We start from the raw sequence: 13,256 nt of genomic DNA, 5'->3' as shown, positions 1-13,256 counted from the left end.
GCATCATTAACATAACTGTCAGGAAAAGGAAAATCTCAAGAGCTCAGAGCTTTTAAAAGCCCTGGCTGTAAAAATACTTAGGGTTTCTGTTGAAAGATGCTGTTTAAAATCAAGCAGGGGAGAACATAAAAAACCCCAAAAACCCCAATAACTGGATGAGTAAGAATGATGAGACAAGGATGTTTTAAGGTTTTCCTGTCAAAACACTTGGGAAACAAACGAAGGCATGAATTATTATTATTATTATTATTATTATTATTATTATTATTATTCACTAAGAAAAGCATACAATCTGTGCTAAATACTCTCATTGGTTCCTTCTTCCAAAAGAATAACCATAGAAGATGGTTTTATCAAGGGATTTAGGGAAAATGATAGGAGCATCACAATACAAATCTAGATGGCTCTCCCCTCCTCTCCATTTAGGGATTTGAAAAATAAATTATGCACCTTTTCAGCATCTGTTCCTGAGCATGAGCCAACCTGTGCTTAATAATGATTATATAGGCTGAGACAACCTTATGCTGGGATTTCAATGAGACAGTTAGGGGTTGCCTCCAGGTTGTCAGTATTTCGTGGTTCAATCACCATACTGGAAATGTAGGTTTGTGCAACTAAAGTAGATTAAAGTGTTCTGTTGATCTAGTGCTCTATCAGTTTGAATGTGCTTTAAATGTATAGTAGTACCAAAGGAGAAAACCGGAAGCAGCGATGCAGTTTAGGTAATGTTAGCCTCTGGGCTGAATGACCTTACAGGGACTGCCCACTTTAGATGGCAATGTGTATTAAAATGGCATTAAGCCACCCCTGCTGTGTTTGGGATGCCTTCTGTTCATTCTGCTGAACTGGGCCCTAGAGTCCTACAGGTTGAAATGTACAGGACCACCTCTCCCCATAAGAACCGCCCCCAACCTTGTTATGACCATCTTAGGTCCTTTTTGGTGTGCTTCCGCCACAAGACATCCAGAGGGTGGCAATGCAAGAACAAGGTCTTTTCTGTGGTGGCTCCCCACTTGTGGAATGCTCTCTCCAAGGAGGTTCACCAGGCACCTTTGTTACCTATCTTTAGGGGCTGGGCAAGAACATTCCTCTTCTCCCAGGCCTTTGGCTAAATAAATGATCTATGGCCTTTTAAATTCTGGGTGGGTACTGTTTTTGCTTGTTACTTTGTTGTTCCTTTTTGTGATTTTATACTGTAAACTGCCCCATGATGCTCAGGTGAAAGGGCAGTATAGAGATTTAATAAATAAAATACCAGTAATAATAGCATCTTTAGATACACTAAAGGTCATGTCTTCAAAATGGTAGCCAAGTCCAGACTGTCCAAGTATCCCTATTTTCCAGAGGGTGGCAATGCAAGAACAAGGTCTTTTCTGTGGTGGCTCCCCACTTGTGGAATGCTCTCTCCAAGGAGGTTCACCAGGCACCTTTGTTACCTATCTTTAGGGGCTGGGCAAGAACATTCCTCTTCTCCCAGGCCTTTGGCTAAATAAATGATCTATGGCCTTTTAAATTCTGGGTGGGTACTGTTTTTGCTTGTTACTTTGCTGTTCCTTTTTGTGATTTTATACTGTAAACTGCCCCATGATGCTCAGGTGAAAGGGCAGTATAGAGATTTAATAAATAAAATACCAGTAATAATAGCATCTTTAGATACACTAAAGGTCATGTCTTCAAAATGGTAGCCAAGTCCAGACTGTCCAAGTATCCCTATTTTCCAGGGACAGTGCTAGATTTCTGGATGGATGGCGGCTAACAGATTGAGGTTGAATCCTGACAAGACAGAAGTACTGTTTTGGGGGGACAGGGGGCGGGCAGGTGTGGAGGATTCCCTGGTCCTCAATGGGGTAACTGTGCCCCTGAAAGAACAGGTGTGCAGCCTGGGAGTCATTTTGGACTCACAGCTGTCCATGGAGGCACAGGTTAATTCTGTGTCCAGGGCATCTGTCTACCAGCTCCACCTGGTACGCAGGCTAAGACCCTACCTGCCCGCGGACTGTCTTGCCAGAGTGGTGCATGCTCTAGTTATCTCCCACTTGGACTACTGCAACGCGCTCTACGTGGAGCAGCTTTGAAGGTGACCCGGAAACTGCAATTAATTCAGAATGCGGCAGCTAGACTGGTGACTGGGAGTGGCCGCCGGGACCACATAACACCAGTTCTGAGAGATCTGCATTGGCTCACAGTACGTTGCCGAGCACAATTCAAAGTGTTGGTGCTGACCTTTAAAGCCCTAAATGGCCTCGGTCCAGTATACCTGAAGGAGCGTCTCCACCCCCATCGTTCAGCCCGGACACTGAGATCCAGCACCGAGGGCCTTCTGGCGGTTCCCTCATTGCGAGAAGTAAGGTTACAGGGAACCAGGCAAAGGGCCTTCTCGGTAGTGGCATCCGTCCTGTGGAACGCCCTCCCATCAGATGTCAAAGCAATAAACAACTATTTTACTTTTAAAAGGCATCTGAAGGCAGCCCTCTTTAGGGAAGTTTTTAATGTTTGAAGCTGTACTGTTTTTAATATTTAGTTGGAAGCCGCCCAGAGTGGCTGGGGAAACCCAGCCAGATGGGCGGGGTATAAATAATAAATTATTATTATTATTATTATTATTATTATTATTATTATTATTATTATTTACAGAAGCCATCCTGGTTTCTAATTTGATCCTGGAATGTCCTGCTTTTCCTTAGGACATCTCTATTTTCAAAGGAGCTATGTGACCCCTGAACCAAGGAGATAAGTAAATACACAACCTTTAGAAGATAGTTGAAGGCAGCCCTGTATAGGAAAGTTTTTTCAATCTTTAATGTGTTATTATGTTTTTATATCTGTTGGAAGCCTCCCAGAGTGGCTGGGGCAACCCAGTCAGTTGGGCAGGGTAAATAATAATAATAATAATAATAATAATAATAATAATAATAATATCATCATCATTATGGAGTAGGATGTCCCTATTTTCATCAGGACGCGGGTGGCGCTGTGGGTTAAACCACAGAGCCTAGGACTTGCCGATCAGAAGGTCGGCGGTTCGAATCCCCGCGACGGGGTGAGTTCCCGTTGCTCTGTCCCTGCTCCTGCCAACTTAGCAGTTCTAAAGCATGCCAAAGTGCAAGTAGATAAATAGGTACCGCTCCGGCAGGAAGGTAAACGGCATTACCATGCGCTGCTCTGGTTCGCCAGAAGCGGCTTAGTCATGCTGGCCACATGACCTGGAAGCTGTACGCCAGCTCCCTCGGCCTATAGAGCGAGATGAGCACCGCAACCCCAGAGTCGACCACGACTGGACCTAATGGTCAGGGGTCCCTTTACCTTTATTTTCATTGGAGAAATTTTGGAGGGTATGCAAGTCCCATTTTGCTCATTGCTTGCAATCAGCTTGAGATCAGTCAAGATGTTGGCATCATGGTATATTGTCATTGGCAATGACAAACGCCATGGCGTTGTTTGAATTAGGAAACCAGCACATAAGTCAACCGTAAATGTTAGGACAGATGTGCTATCCTTACTTACCATTTCACAACCCCCAGTAGATTCCTTCTTCACTTGTAGCAGTCTGTTGGCTGACTCTTTCAGAGCCCCCAGAGACCATGTGCTGGGGGATCTTTTGGCATTAAGCTGTTCTCCGAGTAGGCGAGTCTAAAAGGGAAAACAGATGCCACTATTAAAAATGAAAAAGTGATGTGGTTATTTTTGGCCAAGATAGTTGCTATTGCCTGACTAGGTAGCTTTCCTCTCCTCCTCGAGCCAAAAATATGTGCTGTAAAACAGCAACTTTGACGTCGCTGCTGTTTACAAAAAACTTACGAATCACGACCAAATCCCCCACCACCTGCACACCTATTTTAAACTGTGTTTAAAATATGCTCAGATTCATCAGTTTTAATGTCAGTAACTTCCTAAGAAAATGTTGTTCCTCCTAACAGGTGTGAAATGTGCAAAATGTATCTCTCATGGGGAAAGAGAAAGAGAGAGAGAGAGAGATTAATTTGCAGTTAATTTATTTTACAGTAGTCTCTGTAAACCCAATGACCACATTTTATCCTGTGTCGGCTTGCAACCAATGAGCTGCTCCGAAGCAAATAGGCTTTGCATAGTTAAACTGCGATCATTTGCATATCCTGCACATTAGACTGTGCTTTTTTCCTCTGTCCCTTCTGATTTACAGAAAAATGCAGAGGAAACCACAACAGACCCAAAAGCATTTCAGGGAGCAAAGGACTTGGTAGGGGGAGGATTCTTAAAAGAGCAGCAGTCTGTGTTGGCGGAACAACCTCCCACATCCTGCAGCCTTCCTTGCAAACAAGCCCCTATAAATTGCTTTGTGGTCCAGCAATTTATCCTTAGGTGTGACCATCACATGCACAACGCTTAGTTCTTTGTGGGCTACAAAACAGGCAGATCCACGGATACCAGGCTCCCTGATTGGTTGTCCTGGGACCTGGGACCATGGGTCCCATCAGGGAAGAATTTTGGAACAGAAGCCCCCTTAGCAGAATGAGCTGCAGGGCCGCAAAATAAAATAAAATGCAACAGGACTGGCTTGCTACATTTTGATGCACATGAAGCATTCATGCACTTCCTAAAGAGCCCTTCTATCAAGACAGTCTCTCTCCCTTTTCGCCTTATCTACAATGTTCATTGCATTATTATTATTTTCAGGGTAGCCATACGTCTTCATTTCCAACATGTGCATGTCCCTGGAGGAGACTGATCATCTAGATCCATTTCAATCTGGTTTCAGGCCTGTTTAGGATGAGGGTGAACTGACTGAAGCTTAATCCAGACAAGACAGAAGTCAGAAAGCAGAACAGGGAATGAGGGATTTAGCCTGTAGCTTCCTGCTGAAATCTTGTAGCTTTTTATACTTCAAATGTTCCATTTTGAAAATGCCTTTTTAAAAAGCGTTTTTAAAAAATACATTGAATTTTCCATAAGGCTCATCATTGCCATCTAGTGTCACATTGTATATTGCACTTAAAATACACATAAAACATTTTATTTGCAGCTGCATTGCTGAGTCCAAAGCGTAATTCTTAAAACAACAATGACAGGAGGGTAGCAAAATAACATCGCCTGTAGGACAACATGGAGATTACCTATTAAAATGATGATTCCTCTCGTTTCTGATAGAGATGACCTCCGATTTCAGCTTAAAAGAAACCACAAAAAATCTTGAGAGGCATCACTTAGCTTCCAATTTACACCTATAAAACATTGCACAGAAGTTCTAAAACCCTCCGCTGTGCACTAATGACTTTTTCCTGTGAAGGGAAAATATTCAAAGAAGACTGCAGCCTTCTTGAAGGCTCAGGAGCAGGGAAGGGGGAGGGGGTGATGGGAAGGAAGCTTCTCAAGTTTGGCACACTTTGAAATAAATTGTGCAATGCTATCTGCTATACTTCAATGGGATGATGATATGATCTCCACTGATGCCAAACAGGACCAGCAAATGTCCCTGATGGTTAAACTACAATCTATCAAGTTTTATCAAAGGGAAACACTTCGTATATTATCTGTGCTTCAGAACGGAGTCAATGTTATTTCCATAATGCAAAGTGTTACCGTTTGCATCTGGAAACAGCCTGGAAGGATAGGAATTCTCTTCCTTGGGGAGCTCCAGTTTCCCGTAAAGCATATCTTTGGGGATTCTGCCATCTTCCATGCTGTGGGCATGACCAAGCCAGCATCGACATCACTGAGACAGGCGTGCAAACATAGGCAATGTGTTTCTTTGTCTGAAACTCTGCCCTGCTATGTGATACCCAAAATCTTCTTGACACAGCACATGTGGAAAGCACTGAGGCATCGCTCCTGACGGTTGTAAGTCGCCCACGACTGCCAGGCTGCTGCCAGTGACTCCCGGCCGGTTGCCAGGAACGTACAAAGACAAGAAAATGATTCTTACCATCCAGTATTTACAGAGAGAGGCTATATAACCCTGCCTCTTGGATAATGGCGTTGTCCCAAGTGAATCTCCAGCCTCTGTCTCTCCTACTTCCTCATTCATCAATTTCATTGTCTCTCCTGCTAAGTGCCCTCTGCCTTTGAGCTTTTTGCTCTCCTACTTTCAAGGCTCACCAGGTTCTGGGATAGGTGGGGATCTGGAATGCTTTCTAAAGGCACTGTGTCCATCAGCTGCCACCTCCCTGGCATAGATGTCAACTTAAAGATTTGAAAATAAGGGACCAGCAGCCTTGAAAATAAGGGACCAGCAGCCAAAATAAGTGACCTGCAGCCTCACCTGTTCCAGGCACTCCAGTCTTCCTGTCCTCCTGCAGTCTGGTCAAACTCATGCTGGTAGCATCGAGAACACTGTCCAACCAACTTTGTAACCAGAGGTTCAACTGAATAGAATCTGAATCACATGCACCACAAGGCCTATGAAGCCTCAACTTAAGATGGCTCCCCAGCCTGGCTTTGCACTGCAAAGTTTGCAGCAGCAGGTGCAACAAAATGGCATCCAGCATTCAAAAACCCCCTCAGCTTGCATTAGCTAGCCACACATAAGGCATGCAAGCTCCACCCCCCAGTCGTTCTTAGACTTCTTATTGGGTGAGCAACACAGCCAAGCAACACAGTTGGAGCCTCCCTCCTCCCTGGTCGGCAGGGAGGGAGGGAGAGGGGCTGCTTCCTTTGAAATTTAAGGGACATCATTTAAGGGACATCCATCAATAAGGGACAGCAGCGGGACATGGTGCTGGAATAAGGGACTGTCCCTTCAAATAAGGGACACTTGACAGCTATGCTCCCTGGTGCTTCCTCCTTCTCCTCTCCCATCATTTCCCAACTTTCCCCCTCATCTTCCTCTGAGCTGTGATCTCCCTCAAATCCCTGTTGTAGAGCTAAGCTGTCTTCCTCCTCCCTGGAAGGGTCAAGCTGGGGAGGCGGTCTCCACCATTCCTCCTCTGCCCAGTCCTTGACAACTACTCACTTCCATAAAGCAGCGGGCTCAACACACAAGCCTGGTAGACCTTCGTCTACCAGCATCACATTCTCCCATACCCTTTTGGAGACGTGAGCCATTGCCATAGCTGCCTTGCCAACATACCTAACCTGCTCAGCATCGATATAAAGGCTGCTGGTTGTGGTGAAACCCAGTTAGACAAAATTGCCTCCCACCATGACTATGCCATTTTTCTTTTTATATATTCTATCAGAAGATTCTGGGGAAAAAGCAGCTCAGGATCCTATGACTAGATTATTAACAAATAATTGGTTTCATATTAATTATATGGTGGCACTGCTTGCCACAGCAGCTAGAAAATGACATGCAAGTGTTTTAACAGTAGTTTGAACTGAATTGATTAAGATGGATTTAAATGGTGGTTGATTTTTATGAATATAGTTAACACATTACTTTTGACTGTGTATATAGGATGGAATTGGATGAAGTGAGAGGTTTCACAAAGGTCTTTGGCAATATGCAATAGCATTTTATTTACTTATGCAAAACAAGCAATGCCTTCTTCTCTTTTCCTTTAACTCACGGTTCAATACTGGAAAATGCCTCAATTTTTACTCTAATTTATTTGTGGCCTTGCACTATGACCTAGTTAAAGAATCTGGTCGAACCTCTGCCTCAAGGCAAAATACTCTTCCTATTAACCTACATACACACCATATGGTGGTCTTGAGATTAACCCCTCAACAGCCAGATGACAATGTCTCACAAGCAGAAATCAGAATGAAATAGAACAAACTGTGCTAGACACTCAAGAATGGTTTATTGCACCAATTTGGACAGCTCCAGAAACTGGAACAAGTCACATCCCAACAAGAGAAAGCAAAACATGCTCCCCACTGCTCCAAACTTTGCAGTAACTATTAGAAACCAATGTTTTCTAATCTGGGTGTGTTGGGTTGAAATGAACGACAGACGAGTAGGTAGGTGTCATACAGGAGGCGTCTCTCGGGCAAGCCCCGGAGAGCCCCTTTTATTGAATATTACAGTGTTTGCCACGTGTATGCTTGTTGCTGACTGGTTAACATAAGTACAAAGCAAGGGTTGCATATAAGACATTAATCATCGATAGGTTAAAGGTTGGGAAAAGGAACGCGGAGTTTAGACAGGCATGGTTTCGGACTGCCCGTACCAGGGTGGTATGAAAAGGGATGTACATAGAGGGATAAGTACAGATTGATATGGTGTGAACTCAAGGTGAACAGAACGTACCAGGGTGATGAGGGAATGTCTTAGCATCAGCACGGTTTGTGCAGCACGAGAAGAAGTAAAGCTTAGAAGCAAGACTTCCCATCATGCCACAGTTATGTGCAGAAGCAAAGCTTCCCATCATGCCACAGTCATGTGCAAAAACAATGCTTTCCTTCATGGGTGAAATTTTATTCTCAGCCTTCAAAATGGCAACCTTCCATTCCTTAATCTTCAACGTGGAAAGACTGTGGTTCAGCAGTAGAGCATCTATTTTGCAGGTAGAACAGCCATGGTTCAATCTCAGGCATCTGAAATCAGGAGGAGCCATTGCCTGTCAGTACAGACAGCGCCGAGCAAGATGGACCAATGGTTTATGGCAGGCAGCTTCTTATGTGAAACAGAATCCTCAAATGTGAAGCCAACTTGAATGTCATGGACTGGTTGGATGCAGATGAATGGTAGGAGGAGGCAGCTGGGGACCCCCCAAGGGAAGAAGGCTCAGAGCCAGGGGATTGGTGGTGGGACGACAATAAGAGGTCAGAGGGAGAAGACTGGGAAGAGGAGGTGTCAGAAACTGAGGAGGTAACAGGGCTTAAGTGAGCTGGGAGAATCTGTGGCAGAGAGAAGCCCAGAATCAGAGGCAGAAGCTGAAGCAAGGGGGGTGGGAGGAGAGAGACCAAGAGGCAGAGATGAGTCAGGCTGGTGAAGAGTCACAGTTGTCTCCCTTTCCTGCTGCGACAAGCTCCCCTCTCCCTTTGTCTCTCAGAACCAGAGGAGATATGAAAAGGATGGAGGAGAGGTTAGCTTTGTGCAGACACAGTCTCCGATTGCTTGGAAGAAACCCAGGAGAGGAGGAGACTTATGCAGCTGTGGGAAGGCAGGGACCTTCAGTTCCAGCAACTGCTTCATGGGGGGGGGGGAGACCTACAGGAATTGAGTTGTAGGCAGTCTCCGAACTACATTGGCATTATACTTAGCAGGTCATTTCAGTCGCTGCCTTACATACTTTGGAAACGCCACCCTTGCAAAACAGTGGGAGGCTTTGGGATAAAATATTCATGAGAGCTCCCACGGAAAAAAGCTGGTTTTCAGCGAGCTGTTTCAATTTTTTATGAGGACACTAATTTCATCACAAACGCACGATTTTATTTCTGTGTTGGGCTTTGTCACATCCCAGGCACCCTTTAACTGTGTGTGTGCCACATAGACAACAGCTTGTCTTCCAATGAAACTCACCTTTTAAGTCGGGCACCATTGCGGGACGGTGACAATGCCAGCCCCAAGATTCAGCAGCTGTGCTGGAGGCACGGGGTTTTCCCGGGCTTGGGTGAACCCTGCTTCTCCCAGGCCCGGGAAATAGATTGCAGCCTGCCTGAGCAATGGGCCAGTGGCAGGCTGGCTGCAGTACTGCCCCACGAGCTGCTAATAACACCACTGTTATTCATTGTTCATTCCAGTTTTACTTTCCTGGGCTACTACTGCCTTCTAGTCAGTGTCAGATTTATGTATAAGCTAAACAAGCTATAGCTTAGGGCCCCACTCTCTTGGGGCCGCCAAAAAAATTTAAAGGGAAAAAACCTGGATGTACATTTCCAAAATGTAAGATTAAAAACAAATAAAATAAAACCTACATACAGCAACAGTGTTTTGTGTCGTGTAGGCTCCTATGATGTAAGTAATGGGCCCCGCCTGCTAGCCTGCTCCCTAAAATATCACTGGTTTGCTCATTTCGATATATAGGGTTCCTACATTTTGCATGTGAAAATGGCTTTACATACCTATTAGGTCCATAAATTACCATATAGCATATATTCAACACAAAACAGTGTTTTGTGACAATTTGTTGTTGACCAAGGACATATAAAGGGCCCCATTACCTTCAGTAGCTTAGGGCCTCATCAAACCTAAATTCGGCCCTGCTTCGAGTTACCCAGTTTTCTTTGTCCCATCCTCTTTTTAAAGTGTTACCTTTCTCATTCTTATTTTTATATCATTTTGGACACTCATCAAACCTACTTCTTTTGGGGAAAAGGAGTTAATACAAAACCGTGACTCTTAACGCAGCGTGCCAAAGGCAACAGAGGCAAAGAGAAGAAAATCCTCCAGTAAGACTCCTTTTCCGCTCCAACAATCTCCACACATGAGTAACGCCAGCTTGAATTCAAAAACTGGCAAGTGTTTATGCTCACATAAACCCACCTTTGTTAATGCTCTTAGGCATTTCGCTGGAGGTGAGGGAACCACACATCTCTGAAAGGCTTTTTAACAATATCTGGAGAGGGAGTGTGTGCATGTGCAGGCAGTCATGAGGCATAAAATACAGCCATACCTCGGGTTACAGACGCTTCAGGTTGTGTTTTTTTCAGGTTACGGACGCACCGAAACCTGGAAGTACCGGAATCGGTTACTTCCGGGTTTTGGCGGTCGTGCATGCACAGAAGCGCTAAATCGTGCTTTGCACATTGCAGAAGCGCCGAATCGCAAGCCGCACGTGCGCAGACGCGCCATTCGGGTTGCAAATGCTGCAGGTTGCGAACATGCATCCTGCACAGATTGCGTTCTCAACCCGAGTGTCCATTGTACAATGTTAAAGGTAAAGGTAAAGGGACCCCTGGCCATTAGGTCCAGTCGTGACCGACTCTGGGGTTGCGGCGCTCATCTCGCTTTATTGGCCGAAGGAGCTGGCGTACAGCTTCTGGGTCATGTGGCCAGCATGACTAAGCCGCTTCTGGCGAACCAGAGCAGCGCACGGAAATGCCGTTTACCTTCCCACCGGAGCGGTACCTGTTTTTCTACTTGCACTTTGACATGCTTTCAAACTGCTAGGTTGGCAGGAGCAGGGACCAAGCAACAGGAGCTCACCCCGCCACGGGGATTCAAACCGCCGACCTTCTGATCAGCAAGGCCTAGGCTCTGTGGTTTAACCCACGGTGCCACCCGCGTCCCTGTACAATGTTAAAGCAAAGTACAAATTTGTTTGTTTGTTTATTTATTTATTATCATTATTATTATTAGCATTAGCATTATTATTAGCATTGCTAACTGAGGGTGCTGTCACTACTAGTCATTTCCCCAGGCTGGCTCAGTGGGAGAGATGGAAAGCAGGGCTCACTCCGTGAGGTATCCTCTTTCCTCTACTGTTACCTGGGGGCAGGTAACCATTATCAGGCTGCCGCAGTGGGCTGGAAAGGAAGCAGAGCTCCTTTCATCAGCTTTCCCAGAAGTCCAGTGCTATCGGGCGCCTCCTGCCTCTGAACTGGGCCAGCCAGTCGCTACAGGAACAACTGTTTAGAAATTGGCACCCGGGTTTTTATTTTCCTCATCCCTCCGTGTCCCTTTTCCTCTTTGCTTGATGCATTATTGTTTAATCCCCTCACAAATGAATTGGAATGGATGCTGGACAGTGTGATTTTTGCAGCTGCTGTTAGAGTTGCAAAACAATGAAGTCTGGGGCAGAGCAATAGAGAATTTCTGAAACAACAATGAGATATTTCTCTGCCCAAGGCATGATGGAGAACAGCAACAAATGAGAAAAGATAGACATAACATTTTACAAGGACAGGCAGAAACACCACGGACAGAATAATTGCCACACACAGGAAGAATAAGGATATAGACTGAATGCCTCACTTGTAGCTTCATAAATCATTTAATGCATGGGTAGGCAAACTAAGGCCCGGGGGCCGGATCCGGCCCAATCACCTTTTAAATCTGGCCCGCGGATAGTCCAGGAATCAGCGTGTTTTTATATGAGTAGAATGTGTCCTTTTATTTAAAATGCATCTCTGGGTGGGGCATAGGAATTTGTTCATATATTTTTTTCAAAATATAGTCCGGCCCCCCACAAGGTCTGAGGGGCAGTGGACCGGCCCCCTGTTGAAAAAGTTTGCTGACCCCTGATTTAATGTGTCAAAACGAATAAAAGTTGTTAATATTGCAGTTGTTGTATGAGGGATTGTTATCTTGACTGGAGTGTAATTGAAATTAGTAAGATTTTGGAACGCAGAAATAAAGAAAATCATCAAACCATCAATTCTTGCACGAGTGGGGGAGCACCTAAATTACATAATTTGGTATCCGAATGATTGGTATTAGTAATTGTATTGTAATTTGTCATTGTTACAATGAGGCTATCATTGGACTGTAACTGAAAACTAATAAAAATTATTATAAATAAATAATAATGGAATGGATACTCGATAAATAGTCAAGGTTGTAGTTACAGATAGGTAGCCGTGTTGGTCTGCCATAGTCAAAATAAAAAAATTCCTTCCAGTAGCACCTTAAAGACCAACTGAGTTAGTTCTTGGTATGAGCTTTCGTGTGCATGCACACTTCTTCAGATACACTAAAACAGAAGTTGCCAGACCCTTCTATATAGTGAGAAGGTGGGGAGGGGTATTACTCAGAAGGGTGGTGGGAATGGGAGGTTGGCAGATAGCTGAGATGAGCCTGTTGACGACTGTCATTGTCCAGGAGAGGTTGTAGATCTCTGATGATGCGTTGTACTGTTTTAACTTGGGAGCTGTATGTGATGACTAGAGGTGTTCTGTTATTTTCTTTTTTGGGTCTGTCTTGCAGCAAGTTCTCTCTGGGTATCAGTCTGGCTCTGTTGATCTGTTGTCTAACTTCATCTGCTGGGTATTTTAGTTCTAAAAAGGTCACATACAGCTCCCAAGTTAAAACAGTACAACGCATCATCAGAGATCTACAACCTCTCCTGGACAATGACAGTTCTCTTTCTCAAGCTCTGGGAGGAAGACCTTTCATTGCCTACAGACAGCCACCCAATCTTAAACAACTCCTAACCCACAATAATACTACACAATAATACACAATAACTTCTGTTTCAGTGTATCTGAAGAAGTGTGCATGCACACGAAAGCTCATACCAAGAACTAACTTAGTTGGTCTTTAAGGTGCTACTGGAAGGATTTTTTTTATTTAGTCAAGGTTGTGTAATCTTTCCAGAAACAAATCAAGAAGAATGCTCAGTAAGCAGGCCATCTGACAGAGGAGCAGGATGTTTTATGTGGAGTCTGCTGCAAGGCACTCACAGGCTCTGCCATTGCATATGTATCCACGCACCTCAGGAAGCCAGTTTTAAATA

The 13,256-nt window shown here is 44.6% G+C and overlaps 1 protein-coding gene across 2 annotated transcripts in view; it reads right to left on the bottom strand.

Moving 5' to 3' along the window:
• Nucleotides 1–13,256, bottom strand: part of LOC309541724 (uncharacterized protein) — a 59,561-nt gene that overhangs the window by 15,744 nt on the left and 30,561 nt on the right. For both annotated transcript variants that reach the window (XM_082239924.1, XM_082239925.1), the window contains exon 3: nucleotides 3,505–3,630. In XM_082239924.1, the coding sequence (XP_082096050.1) occupies nucleotides 3,505–3,630 (126 nt within the window). The remainder of the gene's footprint in view (nucleotides 1–3,504; nucleotides 3,631–13,256) is intronic.

The sequence above is a fragment of the Podarcis vaucheri genome, assembly GCF_965113315.1.
Source record: "Podarcis vaucheri genome assembly, chromosome: 10".
NCBI lineage: Eukaryota > Metazoa > Chordata > Lepidosauria > Squamata > Lacertidae > Podarcis > Podarcis vaucheri.
The sequence above is the reverse complement of the archived record's forward strand: the minus strand, read 5'-3'. Positions and strand labels throughout refer to the sequence as shown.